Here is a 27237-nt window from a genome sequence, read left to right as displayed (position 1 = left end):
AAATTTAAGCCACCAAGACCATCACCATATTCTTCTTTATATTAATAAAAGTTAATGCAACATTTTAAGCCATGCTAATTTTATTTTGGAACCATGTATTGTATTTTTTTTTTAATATAAAAGTAATTACATGACATCTAGGCTTTATTTTTCTCCCAGACCATGCATTTGATCATTCACTCATGAAAATGATTTGAAGATCCCCACAAAACGCGAAAAAGAAAAGAAGGAACATGATTATGTCATCTCCCAACTTGACGAACAGCCCTATTAATTAATTTGTGGTGACTGGCAACTCAAATGCAGCATTCACCGAACTTGGATAGAAAGAATTTTCATGCCTGTCTCCACTACCACAAATAGCATAAGCTTCTTCTCCATGAGCAGCATCATCACCAATCTCCATGTCCTCATCTGACATTCTTAGCGGCACCACCATTTGTATCGAAAGACATATTATGGTAGTAGTCAAGACATTAACAAAGACAACAAACATGATTCCAGCAAACTGAACTCCCATTTGTCGAACCCCAGAACCAATTCTACTTTTGTCATCAAAACCATAAAATAAACCGATATAGTGCGCAGAGTCCCCAAAGAACAGCTTGTTTAGGTTCCGTTTAGCGAAAAGGCCTGTAAGAATACCACCAAGGCTACCGGCAATGGCATGTGTATGCAACACCGCCATTGTGTCATCAACCTTTTGAAGTATTTCTGAATGCTTGTGGATAACCATCATGGTTGTCCAAGGAATCGAGCCTCAGCATAACCCCATTATTACTGCTGCCCATCCTTCCACAACCCCTAAATCAAATTGCAATTCATGTATGTGAAGAATTTACTTAGGATATAGTGATCGTTGCGACATAAATGTTGCCAGCATTAATTGCAGTTTTGGACCATATTAATTTGCATTGCAAGATTATACATCAGATTTAAGACTTGATATTGCAGGTTTTATTTTATGTTGGACTTACCAGCAGCTGGAGTGATGCATACTAAACCAGTGATCATGCCTTGAACTGCACCGATAACAGATGCTTTTCGAAAAAATATGATGTCGAGTCCGACCCAAGCAAGCAAGCTAGTAGCCGTGCATAAATGCGTGTTCAAGACTGCCAAAGAAGCATCAGAACTTACTACATAAGGATCTCCTCCATTAAATCCTGTCCAACCCATCCAAAGCAATCCTGCCCCAAATAGCATAAGAAGGATGTTGTTTGGAGGAAATCTCTCTGTCCTTAGTCAGACGTGGACCGTCCTGCAATATACATGTAGTAACAAAGTGATCGGTCCATTTAATTAATGATTAAATAAAGTTAATCAAACCTGAATGCATGACGTGCAACATGTGGATACGTTTATAGATCATACAGTAGGAAAAATCTACGAGGATGCTTGGATGTATCAAGAGCATGATGAAAACAACTATAATTTTAGATCTAATTTTTAAATTTTATCCAATAATTCTATATATAAATCTATTCTTAAATTTAGCCAGCAAAGATCCGGAAACCCAAGTCTGGAAAATATTAATTTTGCTATTTTAATTATTATTTTTTCTATTTAGATACGGATTCTTTATATATATACATGGTTGATGTGTTATTTTTTTTATTGGATTATTAAGTTACATACTTTTAGCAAATACTAATTTCTCTTTAGTTTAGAGTTATATTATTAAACGTCGATAACTCTAATTTTTATCAACGTGAGTCATTAAATTAATATAATATAGTTTTATTTTATAGAATATGGAAAATTAGAGCAAGTTTTACCCAATATGCTGCTGTGTAACCTGCTACGCCTGAAGACAAATGAATCACATAGCCGCCAGAATAATCTATTAGTCCCATCTTGAAGAGAAACCCTCTTGGACACCACACACTAAAAGCTGTGAAAGTATATGAAAACGTTAGCCATAGAGGTACAAACATCATCCAGGCATAGAAATTCATCCGTCCCAACACCGCGCCGGCGATCAAAATCAAAGTAATCGCTGCAAAAACAGATTGAAAATACACCATTGTTGCGTTGGGGAACATTCCAAGAAATGCTTTCGAAAGAAGATATTTTTGATCCAGAGCGACATTAGCCTTTCCCCAAAATGGTAAGAACTTAGAGCCAAAAGACATTCGATAGCCCCATGTAACCCAACAAAACATCACACAAGCAAATGCATAGAGTACCATAAACGCTGAATTTACTGCCCATTTTTTCTTCACTCCACCACCATATAGAATCATTAGCCCTGGAATACTTTGTAAACCAACGAGTGTTGCTGCTGTTAGTTGCCATGCATTGTCCGCTTTGTTAAACCAGTCTGGACTGGCCTCATCAGGCATTAGATTAGGAGGGAAAGCAGTCTCGTTACTCATTTTTACTATCCCAATATTCTTTTTTTTTTTTCCTTGTCGAGCAAATATGAAGGTTTCAAGACGGCATAGTGCAGATTCTTGATGGGCTTATAACTAGATGAATAATGATTTTGTTTACAACGATAAGCTGTCTCTATGTTAAATTAGTTCTTTTCATCCCATTGTCCACGATCCATTGTCATTTTCCTGTTTTCTTATCTGCTGTGCATGATTTTGATATTGTTGGCGATCAATCCAACCAATTTTAACGACAATTTCAAGATCTCTTCATGTGTTTTCAGCAGTTTCGCAGATGTCCCATTTTGGCAATCACGATGGCATGACACACACACACACACACACACACACACACACACACACACACTCATACACTCTTTGGTTACAATGGAAGGCATCGAGCCGGCATCGTCCTAGTTTACTACTAGAGGGGAAAAAAGCAACCACTAATCGTGTGCTAATGTTTTATAAGAAAAAGATGAGACATCAACTTCGTCAAAAGTCTTTAGAGGATGTTAACATGTTATTTGATTTTGTCCCATTTGCAATAAAACAAATCATTGTGAGTCTGACCCATTCACAGGTAATCAAGATTCTAATTTATATTAGGGGAATCAATTCATATTTAAACTACAAGAGAAGTGGAATGAAGATTTGAAATTGGAAGGCTCTATTTTATAGCCCAACACCCACATTATTATATATATAAAAAATAAAAGTAGGTGGTTAAAGTATAGATGGCAGCCTTGTGAATTTGTATTTTAAAAATATTTTTGTAAAAATTAATATTTTTAATTTTAAAATAATATTTTGTTGTGTTTTTAGATTTTTTATATATTAATATTAAAAATAAATTTTAAAAACTAAAAAATATTATTTTAATATATTTTTAAATAAAAAATACTTTAATAAAGAAACTATATCATAATCAAACACTCCAAAGCTGTCATCCACTCAGCTTAGAAAGATAAATAGTATGTTTATCAAGGTTGGGCATCAAATTGTATAACGAAAATCTTATGTATATTTAAATTCCCAATCATGGAAACTAAGGCAAAGCATCCATGTATAACTTGGATCCATCACATTGATCACTAGCTAGCTAATTACAATAACATATATATGAATTTACACATACATGAACAGGCCAAAACAAGTACTGTCATATTACAAGATGTTTGGAATAGAGAGAGCTTTCATTAATTTTAGGCAGTACGATCGAGAACTCAGTCTCGTGTCTTTGCTCCAGATTATATCCTTAACTTTTATAACTTCTATGTAATAGATAGATGCACACATATATCACAACTAATACCTTTCCCCTAAATTCTGATCAAAGATAGTGCTTTCTCAAGATTCTTAGCCTTGATGCCAATATAATCTCTGACCGATACAGAACGATATAGAGGCATTTGGGTAGAATTCAAAGCCAAAGGAGAGATATGGAAATCAGAAGGAAGGCAGTAAAAATAAGCCAAGGACAGCCTTTGTTGGTTCTCTTTCATAACCACACGATGAAGAACACTAGGAAACTGAGCATTTGAGAGAATATGCAGGAGATCACCCACATTTACTACAAGTGATCCGTTTGTGGGAGATACTAGAACCCAACCAACTCCTTCTTTGAAGATTTGCAAGCCATTTACTGTACTTTGGTGTAGTATTGTCAAGAGGGAAGTGTCTGTGTGGGGAGCTAGACCCATGGCTCGATTTGGGTCAGGACATAATGGATAAGAGTTCAGCTGTAAAGCAGTGCTGTCACCTCCAGCTGAAACGACTCTACTTATTTCTTCTTCAGATATGTCCAAGGACTTGAGAACTAGATGCATTAGGGTTATGGCTAGCTCCTTCATTTTCTTCTGATAATCTTCCATTACATCGCTGTTTATATATATATATATATATAAATATATATGCATGTAATTATATTAGGAAAACTGACAGAATTAATTAGATCAAGAGATCAAATGCTTCTTCTTTTTTTGTAATTTAATCCCTACTTGTAACAGTATAACTAATTTGATTACTAAATGATTTGTTTATTGCACTGTACAGTTGTTAGGGACTAATTAAACTAGAATTATGGAAATGAGGCCACTAGTAAAAATAAAATAAAGGAATTAATTAAGATTTGAGGGTCTTGAACTATATAATTTTATATTGGGGACCAGATGAGAAAGTATTAAATATTATGACAATAATTAACCTTCATAATTCAAATCTAAAATAAAAATAAAAATGGGGGAGCCAGCCACGGTCCTAGCCCCACAGGGAATGTGTAGTTATGCCCTAGCTGACAATGAGAGGAGTATACTATGGTTTGTAGAAAAGTCAATCTTTGAGCGGTTTAGGATTTTTTGGATCTCGAAGCATCATATGTTGTAATTTATGACAATGAGTATCTAATTGGATTTTTACTGTATTAATATTTTATTTATTTATTTAGTATTTATTAAATAAAAAATTTAGATATTTATGTCCAATTATGTGATTTTGAATTATATTCATTTAGATATTTATTATCCAAATATTATTTATTATTTAATATAAAATAAAAGGGTAATATGTGTGCATTGAATGATGAAAGTATACATATTATGCATATATATATGTATTATATAAATATTAGGATGTGTAAATATTTTATTGGATTAAAAAACCACAAATTTTCTACATGTGTGTGAATTGTAAATGTATATATCTTGAGTCAGATTGAGATTAGGATTTGGATGTAATTGGACAGTATTTATAACATATCTATTACACCAGATAGGGTAAAATAATTATATAAAAAAACTCACTTATTCAAATTGATTCTAGTTAAAATTCTTGTTAAATATTTATCATCCTTGTATACAAATGGTTTTTAACCAGTCAGAAACTGACACCTCTATGATATTTGCATACTATTATGTTCTCCAACCCTTCCCAAAACCGCAGTTATTTCTTCCTTGAGCTAGTGCAACTTTTCTTCCAAGAGGGAGGGAGAAAGAAGTAACATCAAAGCACTAAAATTAAGGATCTCAAGTCAATTCAAACTTGTGCTAATTAAGCCTTCTTTATTCATATGAAGTTTAAATATCAGTTAAAGTTTGTCTCTTTTTTTTCCCTTCAAAAGCAAAAGTTAGAGTTATTTTTTGAATTATGATTTTATATATAATTCAAAGATTCTTAAAGTATGATTTGCCGTTTGGATTGTTGAAAAAGCTTAACGAGGGATACCCAAAGGAAACCATTTTTATCTTCCCTTATTCTTTCTGAAAGCACATGATTCCACAGCAATGGCTACGAATATTATACATGGTATCTAGCCATTATAGATATCTTTACTCCTTTTTATGTGATGTGTCCCATAGAGTAAAAAAAAAAATTATTGTGCAGACAGTTTATGTAAAGCAATTCATTTCAATCATATTAGATATTTGAAATCCAAGTTGCTTTCACCTACATAGACCAGCTGGTCCATATAAAGATTTTCTAAGCAATTTATAATTTATTGTTTATGAGCAATTAATTTTGTCAAGAAAAAAAAAAGTTATATCGACTCAAAAATTTAAGGTTTTAGATGAAATTTTATAAATGATTTCATATCTTTTTTAATATACTTCTTTAGATGTTTTAAACTTAAATTTATACATGATCACTATCTTTTCATTTTTATTATAAAAATCGAGGTAACAAGATTATATAAAGAACTTAAAAATATTTGGTAATTAAAACTCTAATATATATACCATAATGATTGATAGTCGTGTGATAATTTCGTGATTGGAAGCTAGTTTTGCTTGAGAGGGTAAATTTTGGAGATGGGAAGGGAAACAAATGTAAGGTGAGGACAACTGATCATGGTTTGAGCTTCACCTTGGCAACTCTAAAGTTGAAACATGTTGATTAAGAAACTCTTTCTCGGTTGATGACTCAAATCTTACTTAGTGATTACTTCCTTGTTAATATAATATAAGCCTTAATTACGAGCAAATTAATTAAGATGCAATATATATGAATTACTTTCATAAATTTCTCTACGTGCATGAAAATGCATGGACTTACCAAAACCTTTGGTAGTCATTGGGCCAGAGATCCCTAGCGTGATCAATAGAAGAACCCATGATTGTAAACCCCTCATGCCACATATACTTGTTGAAGAATGGCGAAATCCGAGCTAAGCCATAGCCGGTGGCTCCACCAGGAGACCTTAAGGCCTTCAATTTCTGTCCTGTCGGGAGAGAGAAGAGTCTTCTAGCCTCGGACTCAACTTCATGGAATAGGTCCAATGGAATGTCATGGTTTGTGACTTGGAACGCTCCCCATGCCTTACAAGCATGCCCTATCAGTTCCCCTGCATCAGGATCCTTGAGGTCGACACTGGGAATCGATAATCGGTCTTCGGACTCAAAGGCATGGGAAGTAGGCGGCCATACATGTGAGTCGGGCAAGGTTCGTACCGAATCAAAGTCTAGCGGGACAATATGGTGGGGATGGTGAGGAAGGTCTCGATAGGCTTCAGAAAGAGTGCTCATGTTAGCTAGCTATGCTTGTTTAATGTTAATGGGGGTGGGGAACAAAGTAAGCTCGAGGGAGTTTTTCAGTTGAATTGGAACATAAGTACATTAGATTAATGGATCAATACAAGAGATTAGGTTAAATAATGTAGGTGGATGATGGTGGCTTTTGTCCTGATCTGTGATGTCTGTTTGTGAATTTGGAAGGATATGGGGATCGGTTGAATGAGACAAAAGAAGGAAGAACCAATGAGAAAGTTGAGGCACATCTCAGAAACTCCAAACTGTTTGTTGTTTGGAATTTGGATATGATAAGAGGGACCCTCTTTTTATCTTTTGCTTTTGTGGACTATAGACATGCCTTGTCCACAAGTAAGACACTGTTGAAAAGCAAATCATTTATTAATCTTGCAATAAATCATATACATTTCTCGGGAGTTATCTTAATAGTGTTTGATGATTTTTCAATATACAAGTGACTCTAAAATGTATTAAAGAAATAATACAAAATTATTGTTAGAACTCTGTATATAGACGTGTATATATGTATAGTATTTAAAAATTTAAAAATCAAAAAAGCATATTATACTTAGTATAAAAATGTTTTTGAATTCTCACCCAACAACTATATATTTTAAATAGAGATTTAGTCTAGATTAAAAGTAACCGTGTTTTTTAAGCTATCATCTAAATTTTAAGTCATGAAAAAGGAGTTTTGTAAAGATTTGTCATAATTGTTTTTTAATAATTCTAAAATACAAGAACATCCTAGTTAATGTGAGCATTAATGTTTTAGGACAAGCAATTAAGTTTGGCTGGAAATCATATCTTTCAATTATTGGATATACAGCAATCGAATTAGGACACGAGAACTAATAATTAATTTCACAAATTAATGTCTATTCAAGGAAGGAGAAGGAGACAAATTATACACTGCCATGGGACTTTCAAGAAGCAAGCACTGCTCGCTAGCTTCCACCGGACATTGCTAAACAAAGACCAGCCGCTAAATGCCAAAAATCGAAAAGCTATCGCATAGAGAGGTGGTCTAGCAGGAAAGCTTTTGGTAAAGGCCAGGTAGCTCCATTGTTGGGCCAAGTTGCTTTTGTAAAGCCACAAGAGTATGAACTTGACCTTTAATTGTAGATTTGCTAAGATCCAGGATGAAATTATTCAGTCTGACTATTGGTCTGTCATGAGAAAAATTCATCATTGTGGAGGGGGAAATTCCAATTAAGTTTGAAAATTAATTACGGCTATTGAAGATGAAGGAAAACCCTTTTCACTGCTTTCTCGTTTGAAGCTGCCTTGCTTGTTGGAGAAAATACATGTGAAACAGAAATTAATTTAGGGAGATCGTGCATGGCTTGTATCAAAGCTGCAGGGCTTATTAGAAAATGTTCTTCAAAACTAAGCATGATTAATTAGAAGTTGTGACTTTGTGGCTTGTGTCGCATGTGTGATGATTGTCCATCATTCAGTTATGTCACATATTTAGACAAATATAATAAGATAAAAAAAAATTAAATTTTTTTATGAAAAAAATAGAATTCATCACCTAGTATTTTAATTATTAAGAACTTTAATTAATTTCAGAGATCAAATACGGAGACTGATTATATAAAAATAAAGTATTATTATTTCCAAATACATCTTATCTAAGGTGGGCTACAATATGTATAATTTTAATTTTGAATAAAATCTAAGATTTTGATATATTTTCTAGTCATTGGTTAGTTCTAAGGGTTCAAGAAAAAACCCTCCTTAATAAGAAGGTTCTTTAATCTTTATCTTATTGGTAAAACCTAATTATTCTAGTGTCAATAAAAAAAAAAGATATTCGAAATGTGCTTTACGTATAAGGTTGTACCCGAATACTAAAAGAAAAAAATAAAATTTTTTGTTGTTTTTGAAATTTTAGCTAACATACTAAAAGAAAAAAATAAAATTTTTTGTTATTTTTGAAATTTTGGCTAACATTTTCGTGGCTTTAATAAACTAGTTATTAAAGCCAAAATGCATGCTAAAATATCTCTTTTTTGGTGTATGGAAAACATAATATGATTTTTTAGCTTCGAGATACTTGACCATATACACAAAATCATTTCTTTTTCTTCTTTTTTTTAATTTTTTTTGTATTTTTCAAAAGTTGATGAAAACTAGGTATTTTATTACCAAATTTATATTTTTACAACATAAAATACATATCGATATTAAGCAAAAAAAAGACATAAATCAAAAAATAAAAAAATCATAAATTCATGAGCTGGGATTTAAAAGAAAATGCAACAAAAACGTGTCAAAGTCCAAATCAATCTTCAATTTGTAACTTGTTCAATCATGTCTTAAATTGCAATTTTGATTTACAAATCAATGCAATTGCATCCTTACCGAAAATCAAACAGTGGCGCTGAAGTTAGCTCTTTTTTTTACTTTGATCCTTGGTTTCTGATTTATGCAATTCAACTCTTAATTGATCAATAACTTTAAATTTTCTTCAATTTATTCCCTGATCTAGTCAATTCTAGCACCTCCATTTACTCGTATTTTCTAGTTTGGTCTCCACCTCCATTTACTCGTATTTTCTAGTTTGCTCTCTGGTTTGGATTTCTTCAATTAAATCTTTAATTAGCCATCAAACATTAATGTTTATGCAATAAAGTCCCTGATTTAACCAAATTGACTCTTAAAAATTATAATTTGACCACAAAACTTTAATTTCTTCCAATTACAACCCAAATTGACTTCAAAATTTTTTTTTCAATCAAACTCTTCAGAAAATTAATTAATAAATCTTTAATAAATTTAATTTAGTCCAATAAACATCTGATTTTGGACAATCAGGATATATTATGTGTTTTTTATCTGATCTTTATAGTTGTCAAAGAACTTATTCAATTCAATAATTTAAATGAAAGCTATTTTAATTTAAAACTTGTACAGACCCACACTATCTTGTGCTTCAAAATAAACAGGGATAATGGATTTAAACTCGTGACCGCTTGGTTATTAAGGATCTAGAGTTATATCAAAAAACCAGTTCAACCTTATAATTTAAGCTGTTAGGTTAGGTTCAAGATATGATTTATATTATTTTTCAGCAATGATGTCATTAATGTTGTCTTTTGAAGCTACTTTAAGATGATATTGGAGTTTTGATTATTGAAAATTATTATTTTATTTTTTAATATAATCTTAAAGTTTCATTAAATAATCTAAGTTTTTTAATCGAAATAATTACTTGCAATAATATTTATTTCTCAATAATAATTTTTTTAATAATATTTGCTTGCATTCAAGTTTAAAGAAAAGATTTTTAGAGAATTAATGCATGATGTATATTTGACCCTAATAACACAAATTAAGTGTTGCATTACTACTTAAATGAGCTTTGTTGGTAAATATACAGAATCAAGTATGAACAATTAACAACATAATAATGTTCTAAACATTATAGTAAGAACACAACTGAAAATAAAGTGTGATACTCCTTGCATGAAAAAGGTTCAATAATTTTCTTTTTTCTTTTCTCACCAACAAATTAAAAGCATGACGATCAAGTTCATCAACTCTTCTTTTTAAGATGTCATGTGTCACATTTCTGCCATTTGACCTCTTGAAACTCCATAGATTGGTGATACATGTCAAGCACCATACTTTTTGAGTTCTCTAACCATTCTTCATGATACCCAAACATCTTAACATAATTTGTAATACATTTCATCTCTTGCTTTTACTTACAATTTATTTTTTTAATGTGATATCTTTATTATTTTTTTATTAAGTTCAACCTCTTGAAGAGTTGATATAAACTTATATTTTAGACCCAACTCAATATTTTAAAATTTTAAAATGAAATGATTTTTTTAATATATTATCAAAGTTTTAATTATCAAGTTTGAATCTTATCTTTTATATTAATTTTTCTAATTAAAAACAAAATGATGGGTTTATACAAGTTTACAATCTAAAGTTATTACTTGAAAAAATTTGAAAAAAAAAATAATTTAAAAATATCACTTTTTTAGATTAAAATAATTATTTTACTCATCATAAAAATATCACCCTTCCTTTCGTCCACTTTAAGAGTAACTATTATTTTATGTTACTTTAAGATGCATTTCATTAAGTTCAAAATAAAATTAAAGATTCAGGTCATTAATCATTAATCAGGTACTCCCAAGCTGTAAATTAGAGAACACATTAATTTAAAAGATGACTTTAATGTCATTATTCATTAGTCTAATTATAAAATAGAGAACAAGTTAAGATTAACATATATATATATATATATGGAAGAAACGAAACCGGGAAAGAAAAAGAAAAATGAGAGCTACGTGGCTTGGCTCTAGATAGGCCTGCCGCCTACATATATAGCTAGACTTATATTGCTCGTCCTAAATCACTGGAAATGCCAAAGAGGGGACATCCATACCAATCCTTCTTCAATCATTGAAAACATGGACGTAAAGTGTGTTGGTCTGCGTGCCTAAGCATGTTAGATTCTGATTGGACAGCGTTTGTAAGTGTGGCCCATTAAAATGATTAAAAAAAATTAAAAAATCACAAAACATGATTTTTATCACAGAAGCAAACAATTACGTGACCTATTTGCCCACTCCGCTCTGGATTAGACTAAATTACGTACATTGCATGTTAGATATTGTTTTTCTAGCCTTAAATAAATATTGAGATAAATAAAGGTAATGATATATTAAATAATAAATATTTTTAAAATAAATATTGAATAATTAATTTAATTTAATTTAAAATATTCCTTTAAAAGAAGCTAAATTCAACAAAGAACAAAATATAAAAAAATCCAATATTTTTTTTAAATCAGTGAAAAATCTTATATACATAAGAAAATATTATGGAGCCTAATATCTAGTTAAATCAAATTACAAATGATAAAATGAAAAAGCATGAGTTTAAAAAATAAAAAGAGAAAAAAATAATAGATGAACTCAAGCGAATCTTCCAAATTTTCGTTAAACCTTTAAATTTACAACCCGTTAAATCATAAACTCATGGTTAATCAAGAACCTTAATTTAATTTTAAAACATGAAATTAAAAAAATCAAAAAAACCTATCAAGGTTAAAAAATAGCAAAAAAAAATAAAGATAAAATCTAATATGTAAATATAATGAATGATGATGAAATTGCAAACAAATAATTCCAAAAACCATCCAAAATAAATTAAATAGTAATAAAAAAAATAAAAATCAAATTTGAAATGAAAAAAAATTGATGAGGATTAAATAAAAAATTAATTCATTAAATTAATTTAAATAAAAAATAACAATGAAAAAAATAAAAATCAACTTTTATAGGCAAAAACTTGAAGGATTGCTATTAAATATTGCAAGAGCAACCACAAAAACCACAGATAAAAAATTAAAAAAAAAATCAATTGCCTTCAAACCATCAAGAATTAAGTCACACGTGATGCATAAAGAAGTAGCCCCTGCAATTGCAAATCAAAAAACACTAAGAAAACAGGTTTTTCCCTATTGTGAGCCAACAAGTTTTATTTTTTGTATTATTTATTTATTAATTAAATTATCAAATCACTCCTAAAACCAACAGATAATTAAAAAACCAACCAACATGAAAATACCAACATGCCCTCTAAAGCAAAGCCTAAAGTTTTTTTATTTGAAGGACAATAAAGTAGTTATACAGTGCATGTAATAAGAAAAATCTGGAAAAACTCCTAAATCATAGTTAATAATTTTTTCTTCTTTTAAAGATAACATAATCTCACTATGCAAAAACCAAAAGAAAGATTGAAATACCCTAAACAATTCTAAAAGACAAATTAACATAGCAAAAAGATTATTTTACCCTTCAAAGACAGCACTGTCTGATTTTTATAAAGGCCAATCTTGTCAGTTCACTGTTGCAATCCACACTCAATTAAGGCTAACATACAATGGTTTCTCCGTACGGTTTTGGTTGAGTAATCGGCTGGAAAAAAATATCATTTAATAATTGTTATATAATCAATCGCAATTTAAAATGTGATTGACTGCACAGACAAATGGAATCTTCGAAAGACTTAAGGAAAAGCTTTTAAATAAGTCTGATTACTTCACGTGAAGATCACATCAATTAACTTCAATTTCCATTGACATGTCTTCTACTATGGAACATATTTCTAGCAAGAAAATCTCTGCAAATATACTTCTTTGACTTAATTAATGAAATCGTACAAACATGTTTATGCCTTCAAGGAAGTGATTTATGCGAGAATTCCTGTATTTAATTTTGATTAACGTATGTTTAAACTAATTTGAAAATATTAGAGATGATATCAACCAGCTTAAAGTAAAGTGGCATGGTAATATTGTAAGAAATTAATTTAGCAACGATATCACCCATCTTGAGCCCAAATTAACCTAGTAAATAAGCTACTTTCCTAGGAAAATTAATGGGCATGAGTAAGATTACCTAGATTCAATAATTAATGAATTCGACCACCCTACCTTTTTCTTGTGATGTATGAACAAGAGTTAATTGAGTAGATAGGGCTGCTCTATGATGTAGATAGGACAGAATGCTTGCATGCATGATATTTACTTATATTTGAAAAGATATCTCACATATCTACTTCGGAGATAAAGTTTAAAAAATCTTTGTAGATAAAGCCATATTTCAGAATTGTTAGCGATATATATCACAATTGGAATCTGGGTAGCTATTTAAATTTATGCTATTTAAACAATGTTATTAAGCTAGCTAGATTAATCGGATAACTTATTTGTCCAGGATCTGGCATATTTAGCCTCTAGGCATACTATTTAAAGTTGAGCTATCTTAAGCAATGTTATTAAATTTGCTGAACTCGATAAATTAATCGAATAATTTATTTATTCAGGACCGGTATATTTGAAATCTAGGTATATTATTTAAACTTGGGCTATCTTAAGTAGTGTCTTTAAATTCGTTGAACTCCACGAATTGATTAATGATTTATCAATCCAAGACCTGTCATGAGTTGTATTTCAAATTAAATTAAATAAAAATTAATTTGATTAACTTGATGGGTCAAACTCATTAATCAGTCAAAATCTAGTTTAAATTTTTTTAAAACAATCTTAAAATAAAGTTGTTTTAAATTGATTCGGGTTAACCCGCTCTACCCTTAACTCAAATCTTATGTCAAATTTAATAACTCGATCTTAAATTTTGATTACTAGAACTTACCTGTCAATTGGTGGATTCATTAAAATAAAAAATAAAAAAACTAATAAGCATGCAGGATTGAATATGATCCTAGACATATATCATTATTCACCACAAATAGTATAATTATTATTTTATAATTCCATCTAAAAATCAATAAATTTACTATAGAGGGTAATATGATTTTTTTCACGAGATCCATTAGCTTTGATGAGATTAATTAAGGATATTCTAGTCTTTTGACTTTTTAAAAGCAGAATGTAACCTAGGCCATGATTTTCTAATACCAACACTCATCGACTTTGGTCTTTTTTAAAAATTATTTTTGTTTTAATTTCACTCTTAAAAATTTGATTTATTAAGAATTGATTTTCATGTTTTTTTTTCAATTTTAATTTGAAGGTGATCTCAATCTTGTGTCCATGGTAACATGTTAACCCTGCTGATTTAAATTTTTTTTGTGTTAAATATTTTTTTTCAGTTTCTTTTTAACATTGAGTTGTTTGATAATTATGTTTCATATTTTTATTCAATATTTTTGACAAGGTTACCTTAATATCACAACCAGATCACAAGCTTAACATGCTAATCCGGATAGGCTAAAGTTGGGGTTTTTTTAATCTTTTTTACTTTGTGAATTTTTTTAATTTTTTTATTGTATTTTTATTTTTTATCTGTATTATCTAAATTAACTAAGCTTATTAAACTCAATTAAATCAATTATCCAAGCTTAGAAATTTTTTCTTGTCTAGAAACTCTTGCATCGCTTTAGCATTTTTTTTTATGCTAAGAGAAAGATTGAGTTGGCCCACAGCATAGTGCACACCCTATCTAGTTAGCATACTATAATGTAAAGTTTTTTCCTATTTAAAATCTTATCTGAAAGAAAAGGGTTTTCAAATAGAAAAGGCTAGTTCAAAAATATTTTATAATTAAAAAAATAATTTAAGAGATTTTATACCAATGCATTGCCTATTTCAAAATGAATGGGATAGTTATGATAACAAATTTTTCATATTTTACAATGTTGATGTTTCCTTTTTTTCTTTTTAGAGAAAAATCTACCTTCATCGTCTATTGGAAAATTTTGACAATAGATAATAATACACAACACAACGAGTTCCAAAAATCCAAGATTTTAAGGCATAAGACTAATATATTGGTCAATTGATTGATTTCTTAGTTTAAACAATCCATGCTAGGTGTTGTACTAGAGAATAGAGGATCCGAGATCAACCCCTAGCTAATTTGTGAAAAGCTCTTTGGCATCATCTGAAAAATATGTCAGATCAAGACTATACTGGAGAGTGAAAGATCTAAGATCAACCCCTGGTGATTGTGAAAATATTGCTTTAGGGAAATCAAGTCAATTCCCTTCAAAAAGAGTGGTCAACAGCCCTCACTAAAAATTTATAGTTATGAAATATATGTCAAATATACATCGTTATTATTTCAAACGTACACTTACATTCCTATTGAAAATCATACATCATGAAGTGATTTATTGGGATTCATGGAGCCTAAAAAGTTTGGCGTGAAATAATAGGATAGGTAACAAAGGTTCATCCCACTATAGTTGAGGGAGCATGTCTAGAATACCAAATATATACATGAGTATTGCAATAAAGCAAGCGACTCCTAAAGGGATTTGACAAGTATAAAGGCAAAATACTCTTTTAGATGTCATTATGCCCAAGCTCTTATGGGTAGTGCAATGAGTTACAGGCACTGGAAGCGGTTAAAGGTGATAGTGATGGAGTTAAGTGTGTTATCATAGTTGCCAGAACTTGTTAGGGTGATAAGGTCTGATTTTGATCTTAGTTTGCCAACATAGTCTGGGTGAAGAGTTGCATCTAACTTATAAGTTGCTGAAGGTTTGGTTAGATAGAAGTGTTCGTAATAACAAGTAAATTTATCTTGTGTTCTAATCATTGAGTGTTTAAGTTGTGTGTCATGGTATGACATGGAAATATCAAAAACAAGTTTTAAAAACTGATATATTTTTTATCAGTTTCCGACAAACAATACCAATTAATGAGGTTAGAAAAACTCTTAATAAAAAAATTATGGACACTTTTCATAGGCTAATAAGACATGACTTGAAGAACTTGGTGGGTTCAATGACACCTACAAGAAAAACATTCAAAAGCTTTAATCAATATAATATTTAATATAATATTTATTTAAGTGACGTGAGGATAAATATTCTCTAAATTTAAATATTCCTTAAGTTTTATTAAGTCTTATATTATACTTGTGTTTTTTTAGATTTATGTTCTCTAAAGAAATAAAATTAAGAGAAATAAGTTCTAACATACCTTTTATCTATAGAGATAAAACTTTATTTATATAGATTTTTTAAGATAAATATGTTAAGAAATATCTAAGATATTTTATATAAATATCTAAGTTAAAATATTTTATAAGATATTTATGTGGTGTGTATATTCAATAAAATATATGGGTATATATATGTATATGTATGTATTTCGGTGCATTGGTACGTGTCCCAGTTCTTAAAACAAAACATAATTAATGTTCCTCATCTTCATCATCAAACTATCAAGTCTTGAAACTGTTAACTTCAAATCTAAATTCGATACGCCTTTTGGGTTTGTCTCCTTGTACTTGACTTCGGTGGAAGACAGACTATCTGAACCAACTAGACATGTAAAACTCTTCATAAATTTCAAGTCCATGGAAATTTCAGATTTTTTTTTTTTGGGTTTGATAACGAGCATTGCATCAAAGACTTCATCAACCATAGGTTACTATGGTAATATTTGTTTGTGCGGCCGGATTATGCTTTTAGATTTTTTTATTTTAAATCAATTTTTTTAATATTTTTAAATTGTTTGAATATACTAATATCAAACAAATAAAAATATTTTAAAAAATTATATATACTACCATCTCAAATGGACATATAACTTAATCAGATTATGGTCCCCTGTAGCCATAGATGATGGCCCAAACAAGCTCGCGACCCCAAATTAGAACTCAACATGACTTATCGATCATGATGGTTTTTCTTTTATAATTATGGAGTGTAGTGGAATGAAAGTGTTCATAGTATTACAAAAAGAAAGGGGGGAGTCGTGTATTTAATGATGTCGGCAAGATGGAGTAACTTGAGTTTATGAAGTTTGATGCTCTAAAAATCAGTGTTCCATCTCTATATGTGAATTAATAACAATAATGTTTGAAAATTAAAAAATAAAAACATAAGATAAGATCTATTAAGGAATGGGATAGCCGACTATGACTTAATTATAGAACTTGATTAATGAAGATTTATAATGATTGACTGTTATATTTCCATGTCCAACACTAACCAGTATTATCATATTATTAAATGTAACTTAGCATTAATTTAAAAAACTTGTGATTCTAAATTAAATTTAAACTAACTTTAAAATTGCTCTAATTGAGTTTGGATGATCTAATAAATTTATCTATATTCTCGTCAAACTTATTTGTTTAATTAATATTTTTTCTTTAAAGAATGAAATGGGTATTTTTAATAAAAAATAATTAACGGGTATTCTTGATTTTTAATAAAGAATGAAGCAACAGTCCGATCACTTGGGTTTTTTTTTTTTTTTTTCAAGTCAAATATCACCTTTTCTATGAACAAGATTTGGCAAAATGCTGAAATGGAAAATTCGAGAAAATTCCTATTTCATAAGAAGCAAAGGTCTGACGTCTTATGGATAGGCCTGGACAGGTTCTCTTATTTATTTAATTAATTAATTGGGTCTTGCAGTAACACGCGTCTCCTGAAAGATCTCGGGCCCGAAACCCATTGGCTACTATAATAAGGATCACGCCGCTTCTGGGCCTGGAGCCATCAGCAGGAGAAACTAATGTTGCAGCGGTACAAGGGCCAGGTAGCTGATGGGCTAAAGAACTTCTTCTCGCCGACTAACTTGGAAAAAATCTCGGGTTATAAGGTTATCAATTCAATCTACAAATGAGTCATTGGGTCAATTTTTATTAATAATTTTTATTAAAATAGTATTGTTTCATTCATTTAAAATATAAAATTCTAAAAATTATCTAAATTTGATCCTATCAACCAGATCGTAAACTAACCTAGTCGAGTCAACTAGATTTTTATTATGTCATTATCTTTTTTCAACGGAAAACTCAAACTAAGTTAGATTCTAGGTTATGAGTTTTTTCAAGTTAATTTGCTGGACCAAACCAGGATATGGTCGAGAAAAGAAATCATAAAATAATGATAAGAAGGAAGAAAATGTATGATTCCCAATTCCCATTGAATAATGCAAATGTGATCGTGGGTCTACAAGAAATTAGTATGTGGTCGTGCATTGTTTGGTTCAAACCAAAAAAAGGAACCGAGTTGTCATAACCTGGTTCTTTCGGTTTGGCTTGTTTGATATTCAGCCTCTTCAATTAGGTAAATCATTTTGTAAAGATTCTCTTTGAGAATCGAACAAGCAGAAAAACCGATATTCAGCCCTTTTTCATTTTAATGATTCTTATAAAAAATCAATCAAAAATAAAAGAAACCATTTGCTCGACTCATAATAAATTCTGTTCAGTTTTTGAAAACACTCGAACTAAATAAATCAAAACCGAACGGGTCAAACCATTTGCTCGGCTCTATCTTTTTTATCCCAGCAAAACTTGCATGAGCCGGGCTCGTCAAGAGCCCATAGAGACAAGTCTCCTACAAGAATATGCACAGGATGGGCTATTGATGAGCCGCACTCAGCACAGAACTCTCACTTTCACCTAAGCAAGGGTTTGGTGATTGATGGGAGGATGCTGCTGCCACCCAAGCATGCCTGAATTGCTGTTTATGAGAAAAAGGTTGTGGAATTGTACTTGCAAATGCCTACTAGTTTTAAGCAAAGGGAGTGGGGGGTTTTTCAAGTTGAGAAATTGATAAACAACAGAGATTTATATCAAAAGGTTGATCATGGTGGCATCTGATTATGATTATGATACAAGTCCTCTATACACAAGGGCTCCCCTCCCCCTTGCTCTTTTCCAAAAAAGAAGCAAAAAAAAAGGAGAAAAAAGGACAATAATGAAGAGCTTAAGCAAGACCAAAAAAAAGAGCTCCTTCTTCCTAAAGAGCTGTTATCTAAAATAATGTTAGGGCTGTTTCAAGTTCTCAACTTTAGAGTTTTGACCTCTCATTTCTCCTCATTACTGGGTTCACCTGCCTGAACTGGGTTTCTCATCTCTTTAGCTATTACAATGCTGCCATGATGACCTCCTGCAGGTTAGCAAACGAACAGAGCAATTTAAGCAAGTCATTTCCTAACTCTAAAGAGCAAAGGACATTGTGGATGATAAATATGAATATTCACCTGTTGGTGTAGAGATTCGATCACTAGAGACAACTCCCCGGGTAGCATTGCCGGTGACAGATAGCCTCCCATGGAGTTCGTATTCCCCACTGCTGGTCATGTAACTTTCACAACCTGGCCTTGCAGTAGGTTTTGGTGAGTAGGTTGTTGACCATGATCCTCCGTTGGAACCTGCCAGGGCCATTATAACATCTGCCTGAAATAGATCAGACAGCACATAATGGTCAAGGCACCAATTTGGCTATGCACTGTGAGATAAATACTTGTGCCAGATGTAAATAACTGAGTCGAACACCATAGGAAAACAATAGCATAAATCCCCCAAGGATTCCTGTTACCTTTTGCAGCTTTGACTATGAGTCTCCGAGGCCTTCGCATGCAGGGTAAGAGGAAGAAATGAACAGCAGAAAGTATTATGTGATTTACCTCAGAAAATCTACAGAAAACCAATTTTATTCATCTTGTCTGAGGCCTAGGCTGACAAATACGCAATTGGTGCCTTTATCGGAACATTAAAGCTGGTCTTTGGCACAAGATTGCTACCCGGCATCTTTATGCCAGGATTTAAATTTTATAAAGTGAACAAAATTAACATAAATATTGTCATTCATAAGCATATTAAAGTATTAGAAGTTGTATAAATGAATAATAGAAACAGTCCTATAGGGACCAAATAAAGATTTAGCAGAAAGGAAAAGCGCCCATCATCATGAAAGGAATAGGAAGTTCTGTACATAATGATGGGCAGCTTTTAATATTCAAACTTGTAATGAAGATATTTCACCAGTTCAAGAAAGAAACGATGCATTTTATAGAAAAATGATCAGGACAATTATGACCCAATATGGCTATCTTAACTTCTTGAGCAGAACTACAAAAATTGAAGCTTCCATATTGAAAGCCTAGATAAATCAAAAGCACAACGTTCTTGGAGACCACTATGAATCATTTCACTGCTATCATGATGAGGATAAAAAAGTGAAAACATTAAGCACACTTTATGCTAGAAAACAGGCAACAGATTTACGGAAAAAATGCTAAAGAATGAGGAATGCACATTAGCAAGCCCAAGCAACCAGTAAAAAGTAGCCTTTCCATACAGTTTTACCCAGTTTGAAAATTGCTGTGATTGACAGAAATAATGATAGTAAAGTGCTGTGCTGAGCACATAAAAGGTGAAAAAATGGAACCACAAAGTTTAGAGAGCAAGGAAAGAGAATAACGTGAAATCAATCCTCTCTTAAGCTTCACCAAGGAATATAAACACACCAATTGTATTAATACACAATAAACTTAAGATGAACAGAATTCAAAAGACACGACTGATACCAGAAAAAAAAAAAAGGTTGGTAAGGTTAAGAGAGATCACAACTTAAAACATGGATATGTGCTCACTTTAAAGGAAAAGGAACTACTTGAAACATAGATACTCATGTGACTCTCTTTTCACTAAGGGAAAATACTGCCAGGTAATGTATAAAAAGTAATCCTACCACTCTAAAAAGAAACCATCATCGGACTTTCTCACTTGAATAACTGCAGTCTAGTGAACTAGGTGTCAGTTTGTAGCTCCTTTTCGTTTTCTTGCCATTGTATATGACAAATTAATTCAAAAGAGAATTCTGCTACTTTCAACATGTATCCAACCAAGTCAACTCTTAACTCGACAGTGAGGTATATCTGGAATCATATTCCACAAAGTGAACATAGAAATTCTAAGAAATCCATACTTTACATTCATATGACATGTTTCCAACTGTAAGATCAAACACAATTTGTTCACTTCACATGCACAGTTCAGAAAACAGAGAACCGTTTTCCAAATAACAGAGCACAATATTTATTAACATATTTGCAGACCAGAACTAATAACACAACTGCAACTGCTTCCCTGGGCATAGGTTCACATTCTCAATGACAGAAGGCTGCAACTACAATTTTTATATGACTCGACCAATATGCATTTTTCTTGAGGTGATTCACTAGCATAAACTGATGCAGGTTGCACATGAGCATGTAAAATAAGCTTTCCATCCAAGAAACTGTATAAACCAATGAGTAAAAAGGTTATCCCTTATTAGCAAACAAAAGGAAAACAAACCTTGTTCGGGTGGACATCATCAAAAACATGAGCTTGACCACCATAAAATATAGTCATCTGGCGACTGGCAGATGTTAAACCCTGCCGACTGCCATAGAAACCAAAGAGATATGGTATCAAGTTCTTTTTAATGGGTGATAATTAGCATCAATTAAACAATTAACATTGAGAAGCGTAGAAGATAATGTACTATATTATATAATTCACCTTGAAGGATTTGAAGATTCTGGCTCTGAAATATGAATCCCAGTCTTGGGTTTTCCACCACTAGGCAGCCCTCTGGATGAATTTTTCTCAGAGATACCGCTGCCAGCATTTATAGAACTCAGAATTCCAGGGCCTTTGATTCCAGTTCTGGATCCTTCATCAGCAGCAGATTGTGAGACAATTGAAAGACCAGCATTTGTGTCTCTGAATCTGTTTGTGGGAACCTGATGCGTAAAAGGAACAAATTGACCACCATGCGGAGGATACGCACCTATCCCCATGGGAATGGATCGATCTTGTTTGGAAACGTTGGCGTCAAGTCTACTGCCAGCAGAAGGTTGCAGTATGAGCGATGCAGAACTCGGCCTCATTGGCTGCATACCATAGAAAACCTCGTCATCGCTGGACCTTCTAGGCCGCTCTCTGCCACCTCCATTTTTTAGCATCTGAATCTCAACATGAAAAATTAAATATTAACAAAAACAAACCACATGGGAAGTTCTTCTCATTCATTAAAATGGAAGACAAACCACAAGATTAAATCTCAAATCTACCTTCATCAAATGCAGGCTCTCGATTGAATCATGAGCCATTTGTGGAATCCCATCCCTTGATCCTGTAAAAGCAGAATCTGAATTGCTCCGCTTACTTCCTGCTAATCTGTTGCTTATCTCAGGACCAGAAATATCACTCCGTGGACCATAAAATGGAATCCCCTCAAGATGATTTCCAGCCTGCCTTTCTATTAATATCAATGATAAAGTATCAAACTTTGAAAATGATTGGTAGGATCATGAAACCAGAAAACACAAGCAATAATAAATATAAAGCAATTTCAACAACTGAAGTTCAACCTTAGCAATGTCCTTTTTATCGAGGTAGTTGATGAAATATCTCCACAGAAGGAAAAGCAACATGTGTAAGCTACAAGTACAAAAGCCCTTTAACTCGACCAAAATGCATATTGGCGTAAATTGCAAATGACATGCTTAATTCAGTCCTTTCAACTTGCAATGTGGAATCTTTGAAAGGAAAGGAGTATATACATGAACACTTTCAATTTTGTTCTTACTTCTTTAGGAAACAACATTTGAGTAAAGAAAACCACAAAACACCACATTTGGCAAAATCCATTTGATGAAGATGTTTTAGTATACAAATCAAGGAAACACTAAAAAAAGTGGCAAGAAGTTGCAAATTAAACTTTCCCAACTGAAAGATCAAGTTTCGTAATAAAATAAAAGAAAGAAGACGAAGTGAAATCCTGCCGAAGCTAACAACCTCCCTAAAACTAATCAATAAAAGAATAATCCATATCTCTCTACCTGAAAATAGATAGTGTTCTTTACATCACAGTGAAAAATCAAGACGGACCATCAACCTCTCTCTCTCTCACACACGCACACACACGCCCCGCTAGATCATGGAGGAAAAAAGGAGTAAGGAACTCCATTTCTCTTGATAATAACAAGATGAGAGGGAAAATTAACTAAACAAAATAAAACATAATTAGATAAAAAGAACCCACCAACTAAATAGAGAAAGAAAAAGAATTTCTTTAAGAGTTTCAACGTCAATAAAGGGAAAACAAAAAATCAAAAGGACCCATTACCCTATAAGGCTCAAAAAAAAGACAGAAGCTTTCAAGCTGTAGAGCAAGTACTGACCAGAAACTAGATCAGAGGTAGAAGAGAGAGGTCCACGGCCACCACCAGAAGAAGCCCCAAGTGAAGCAGAAGCAGAAGGAGACCCATCTTTATTTTTTGGAGCTAAAACAACAGGTGAATCTGTAGTTCCTTTCATGCCCAAGAAATCATGAAACATTGCCTTCAAATCTTGTTTTTGTTGCTGTTGGCTTGTTGCAGTACTGTTGTTTACATAAACACTATTATTATGGCTACTGTTGGCATTGTTATTCTTGCTTTGTTGTGCCATTGTCAATGCTACTGCCATTTCCTCTTCATATCAAGCTTCTCCTTCATGGCTTCTTCTCTCTTCCGCTTTAGAGGGAGAGGGAGTAAAAACGAAAGAGAGAACGACTTTCAAGAAAGTAAAGAGAGGGAGAGAGAAAGAGAGAAAGGGGCCTCAAAGACTGAATTTTTAGGAGCGGCAGAGCATTAAAAAGCAAAAGGTTCTGTCTTTCTCTGGGAGAGGAGGATCTTGTTCAATTTTTTTATTTTTTAATTGATTAATTATTATTTTTTCTTCTCCCCGCACTCACTGTCTCTGTGCCTGAATATTTGTAGGCTTGTTGTTTTTGTTTTTTAAAAAGGTATAAAGGTTGTGTGAGAGTGTGCTTGATTGTCGTTGTTCTTGCAAGGAAAGAGAGGGTTTTGCCGTGTTCCTTGCTGCTATTGGACCTCGTGTTTTAGGGTTTTGTGTTTTTTTGCAGGGATCCCTCTAATCTGTGATTACTGTTCCTCTCAATCCATTGCTTTTTGGGGCACGGTGGTGATTTTATTACGGTTTCACCTTCACGTCCCACGTGCATTTGTTTTACGTCTAATCACCGTGTTCTCATCATGGGAAAAACTGCAAAACCCAACCCGGGACTTCTAATCATTCATGTAAAGACTGCTTTTTTATCTTGATATAAAGTTCTGGGTGTGTTTGTTTCCTTGGCTGGATTTGCGTTTTACCGCAATCATATGTTCTGGAGTTTTTTAATTTTTTTTGGCAGTATATTAATAGATGTTTTTTAAAGAGTGTTTTTTCTATATAAATATATTAAAATAATATATTTTATTTTAAAAAATTATTTTTAATATCATAACATTAAAAAAATATAAAACATTAATTTTAAAAAAAAAAATTGACAAACTTCTATTTTGAACACTATTTCACGGATCTTAATAAATTTTTCCTTGGATCTTAGTTAAAAAAAGCTAAAAATTATTTTTTAAAAATTATAACTATAAAAATTATTATAATACCAAATATATATAAAAGTGTATGAATAATACATTTAATAAGAAAGGTTTAAGTCATGTAATAATACATTTAATAAGAAAGGTTTAAGTTATGTTTAGACAAATTAGACAATTAGCATACAAAATAAAAAGGAAATGATTAATTAGCATAACAGTAAAAAGTTTAGTGAGATATCATGCTTTTAAATATCATAATTTTAAACTGTGATATTAATTAAATATCACAACCACAATTATAATAAAATTTTAATTGATATTATAATTTATAATTGTGGCATCAATTAAATTCGAATATTATTAAGAAAGATAAGCTAGTCAACTGGTTTGTAATGGTTAGTTAAAATCAAAAAATTAGTTGACATTGAAAAGATATATATTGGACCTGGTTTTTTAGTCTATAAGTTGGATAAATATATATATTTTGACTCATAAAATATATTTAAAATTATAAAATCATAGTTTTTATATAAACTAGTCAATTGGTTCATATAATTACCTCAATCGATCGACTAGTTGAGCTAGAGGGTTGACAGTAAGGTTGTTGCCCCTTCTAGTAACAAATATCCTCAATATTTAAATCTAACAAAAAAATATTTATTATGAGATTTATTACTAGGTTGTTAATCTGAATTTAATTTAGTTAATAATTTTAGAAAATTAAAAAAAAAATCAATTTTAACAAAATTCATGCAAATTTTTTTCTATATAAAAACTAGACTTAAAATTTTATCTTGCTTAAAAAAAACTGTGAAGAATCACAATAACTATACTCAATAAATTCTCACACTTCATAATTATAAAGTAACCCTATGAATGCAAATAAAAAAACATATATGCATGCAAAATGAATCTTAAAAACTTAAATAATACAACATTTTAGTGATTGAAATCCCAAAATATATCAACATAACCCATCTATTTATCTACATCTACATCGTTTGCTGGATGATTCAAGCTCATTAACAGCATGATTGGATCCAACTTTTGTCCTTGTCTGGGTGGCCTCGTTCTCTATCATGGCATCATCATCGATTAACCTCTCTTTAAAGGTTTCAAGTCCAATGCAGTGAAAATTGAATCACAGGGACATATAAGTATATCATTTGTTTTCTTTGTTGATATCATGAAGTACATACGCGACCTCTTAACCCTCGGTACCATAAAACCAACCTAATATTAATAAAATATTAATGTAAAATTAAAATATCAATAAATAAAACTCAAAGTTTAACATTTATTAATTATATAAAAAAAATTTATTACGATATTTTTAATCCGCTTGGTATGTTGCTTGTATCCAGTCATAGAAACCTGATTGGAACTCAGAATAATAACCTGATGTGTGATACTCATATATAAAATTAAATATTGATCATTTCTAATCACAAGATATATCTTTGTAAATATTTTATTCCTATATACATCTCGTTGTGATACATAAGCTTTATGGTGGCATAACCAGTTATAATCATTATTTTTACCGCGATGATTTATAATGTGCAAAGCATCACTCGAATTGATGTTGGCTGAGATATATTGTCTGTAGTTGAACCATTGCATTATTCAATATGGATAATATAGCTCAACTATCTAAAAAAATATCAATAGAATAATTGATGTCTATATGTTCATTCCACTAACGCAAATAGTCGAAACAACTATCAATTTTTCATTCAAATAAGGCACTCACATGATTTGTGAAATATAAGTTTCTTAAATATTAAACAACAATAATTCCATGAAGTTAAGTTTTTTTAAAACAAATGATTCGAAAAATATATGGATAACATGTTGATTATCTAACTCGTTTCGATAAGATGTCAACACATGTGCTAAATTATTATCAAATACTTTACCAGCACATCATATAACATTAAAAATATATCAGTTTTTTTTTTAAGTTATAATTAGACAATTATAAATACATATAATTATAAAATAATTTTGTACTGTTGCATTCTAGTAGGGAGCTGAAGTGTAATACCTGTAGTCCGGATAATCATAAACAACAAATAGGGTTTTTAGATCCAAACCATATGAAGATGCTAGCATGACCATAATTATTATTAAATAACAATGACTTATTAGGTAAAAAAAAACAAGTGTTTGGTGGGTTATTTTAGAGAGATAAGGGTCGAGGGTATTTTTTTTTTAGATTAACGTGGGTGTCCGGGCCAGCTTGCGCGCACCACGACTAATCCCACGGGCCCTGAAGTTAACGACCATGTAAGCCTCCAGTGGCCATCATATGAGCAACCAAGGACTCGAACCTGAGACCACAGAGGGAGCAAACCCCTTAATCCCAAGTCCTTACCACTTGGCCACCACCTAGATGGTTATGGGTCGAGGGTATTAGTTTGGTAAGAGATGGAGAGAGCTATTGTATATGCATGTTCTTCGATCTGGAAATATTTAAATTTCATAACATGTTATGTTTGAGAAGTAAGACAACTATCTTGTCACATTTAAAAATAACAGTACAAGTGTTTGGTGGGTTATTTTAGAGAGAGAAGGGTCAAGGGTATTTTTTTTTTAGATTAACGTGGGTGTCCGGGCCAGCTTGCGCGCACCACGACTAATCCCACGG

General features: G+C 31.6%; 2 protein-coding genes and 1 pseudogene across 3 annotated transcripts; all 3 read right to left on the bottom strand.

Annotated features, from left to right (window-relative positions):
* Window positions 1–274: 274 nt before the first annotated feature.
* Window positions 275–2378, bottom strand: LOC105122421 (ammonium transporter 3 member 2-like; annotated as a pseudogene).
* A 1012-nt stretch (window positions 2379–3390) lies between these two features.
* Window positions 3391–7137, bottom strand: LOC105122360 (gibberellin 3-beta-dioxygenase 1-like). The gene is made up of 2 exons (XM_011021436.1): window positions 6426–7137; window positions 3391–4256 (listed from the first exon to the last, which is right to left on the bottom strand). The coding sequence occupies exons 1-2, from the start codon at window positions 6893–6895 to the stop codon at window positions 3698–3700; spliced, it is 1029 nt and encodes a 342-aa protein (XP_011019738.1). The 5' UTR covers window positions 6896–7137; the 3' UTR covers window positions 3391–3697.
* Window positions 7138–18970: 11833 nt separating this feature from the next.
* On the bottom strand, window positions 18971–24145 carry TIFY8 (TIFY domain protein 8). Of its 2 annotated transcripts, XM_011021434.1 has the most exons (6): window positions 23388–24142; window positions 22275–22462; window positions 21721–22166; window positions 21514–21601; window positions 19413–19608; window positions 18971–19318 (listed from the first exon to the last, which is right to left on the bottom strand). In XM_011021434.1, exons 1-6 carry the CDS (start codon window positions 23671–23673, stop codon window positions 19236–19238), a joined length of 1287 nt encoding a protein of 428 aa, XP_011019736.1. In that variant the 5' UTR covers window positions 23674–24142; the 3' UTR covers window positions 18971–19235. The 2 variants fall into 2 exon arrangements, with proteins under 2 accessions (XP_011019736.1, XP_011019737.1); XM_011021435.1 differs by lacking the exons at window positions 18971–19318; window positions 19413–19608 and adding an exon at window positions 19615–19782 and having other exon boundaries at window positions 23388–24145.
* Window positions 24146–27237: the final 3092 nt, after the last annotated feature.

Source organism: Populus euphratica, unplaced genomic scaffold, assembly GCF_000495115.2.
Source record: "Populus euphratica unplaced genomic scaffold, PopEup_1.0 scaffold19.1, whole genome shotgun sequence".
Lineage (NCBI taxonomy): Eukaryota > Viridiplantae > Streptophyta > Magnoliopsida > Malpighiales > Salicaceae > Populus > Populus euphratica.
The sequence above is the reverse complement of the archived record's forward strand: the minus strand, read 5'-3'. Positions and strand labels throughout refer to the sequence as shown.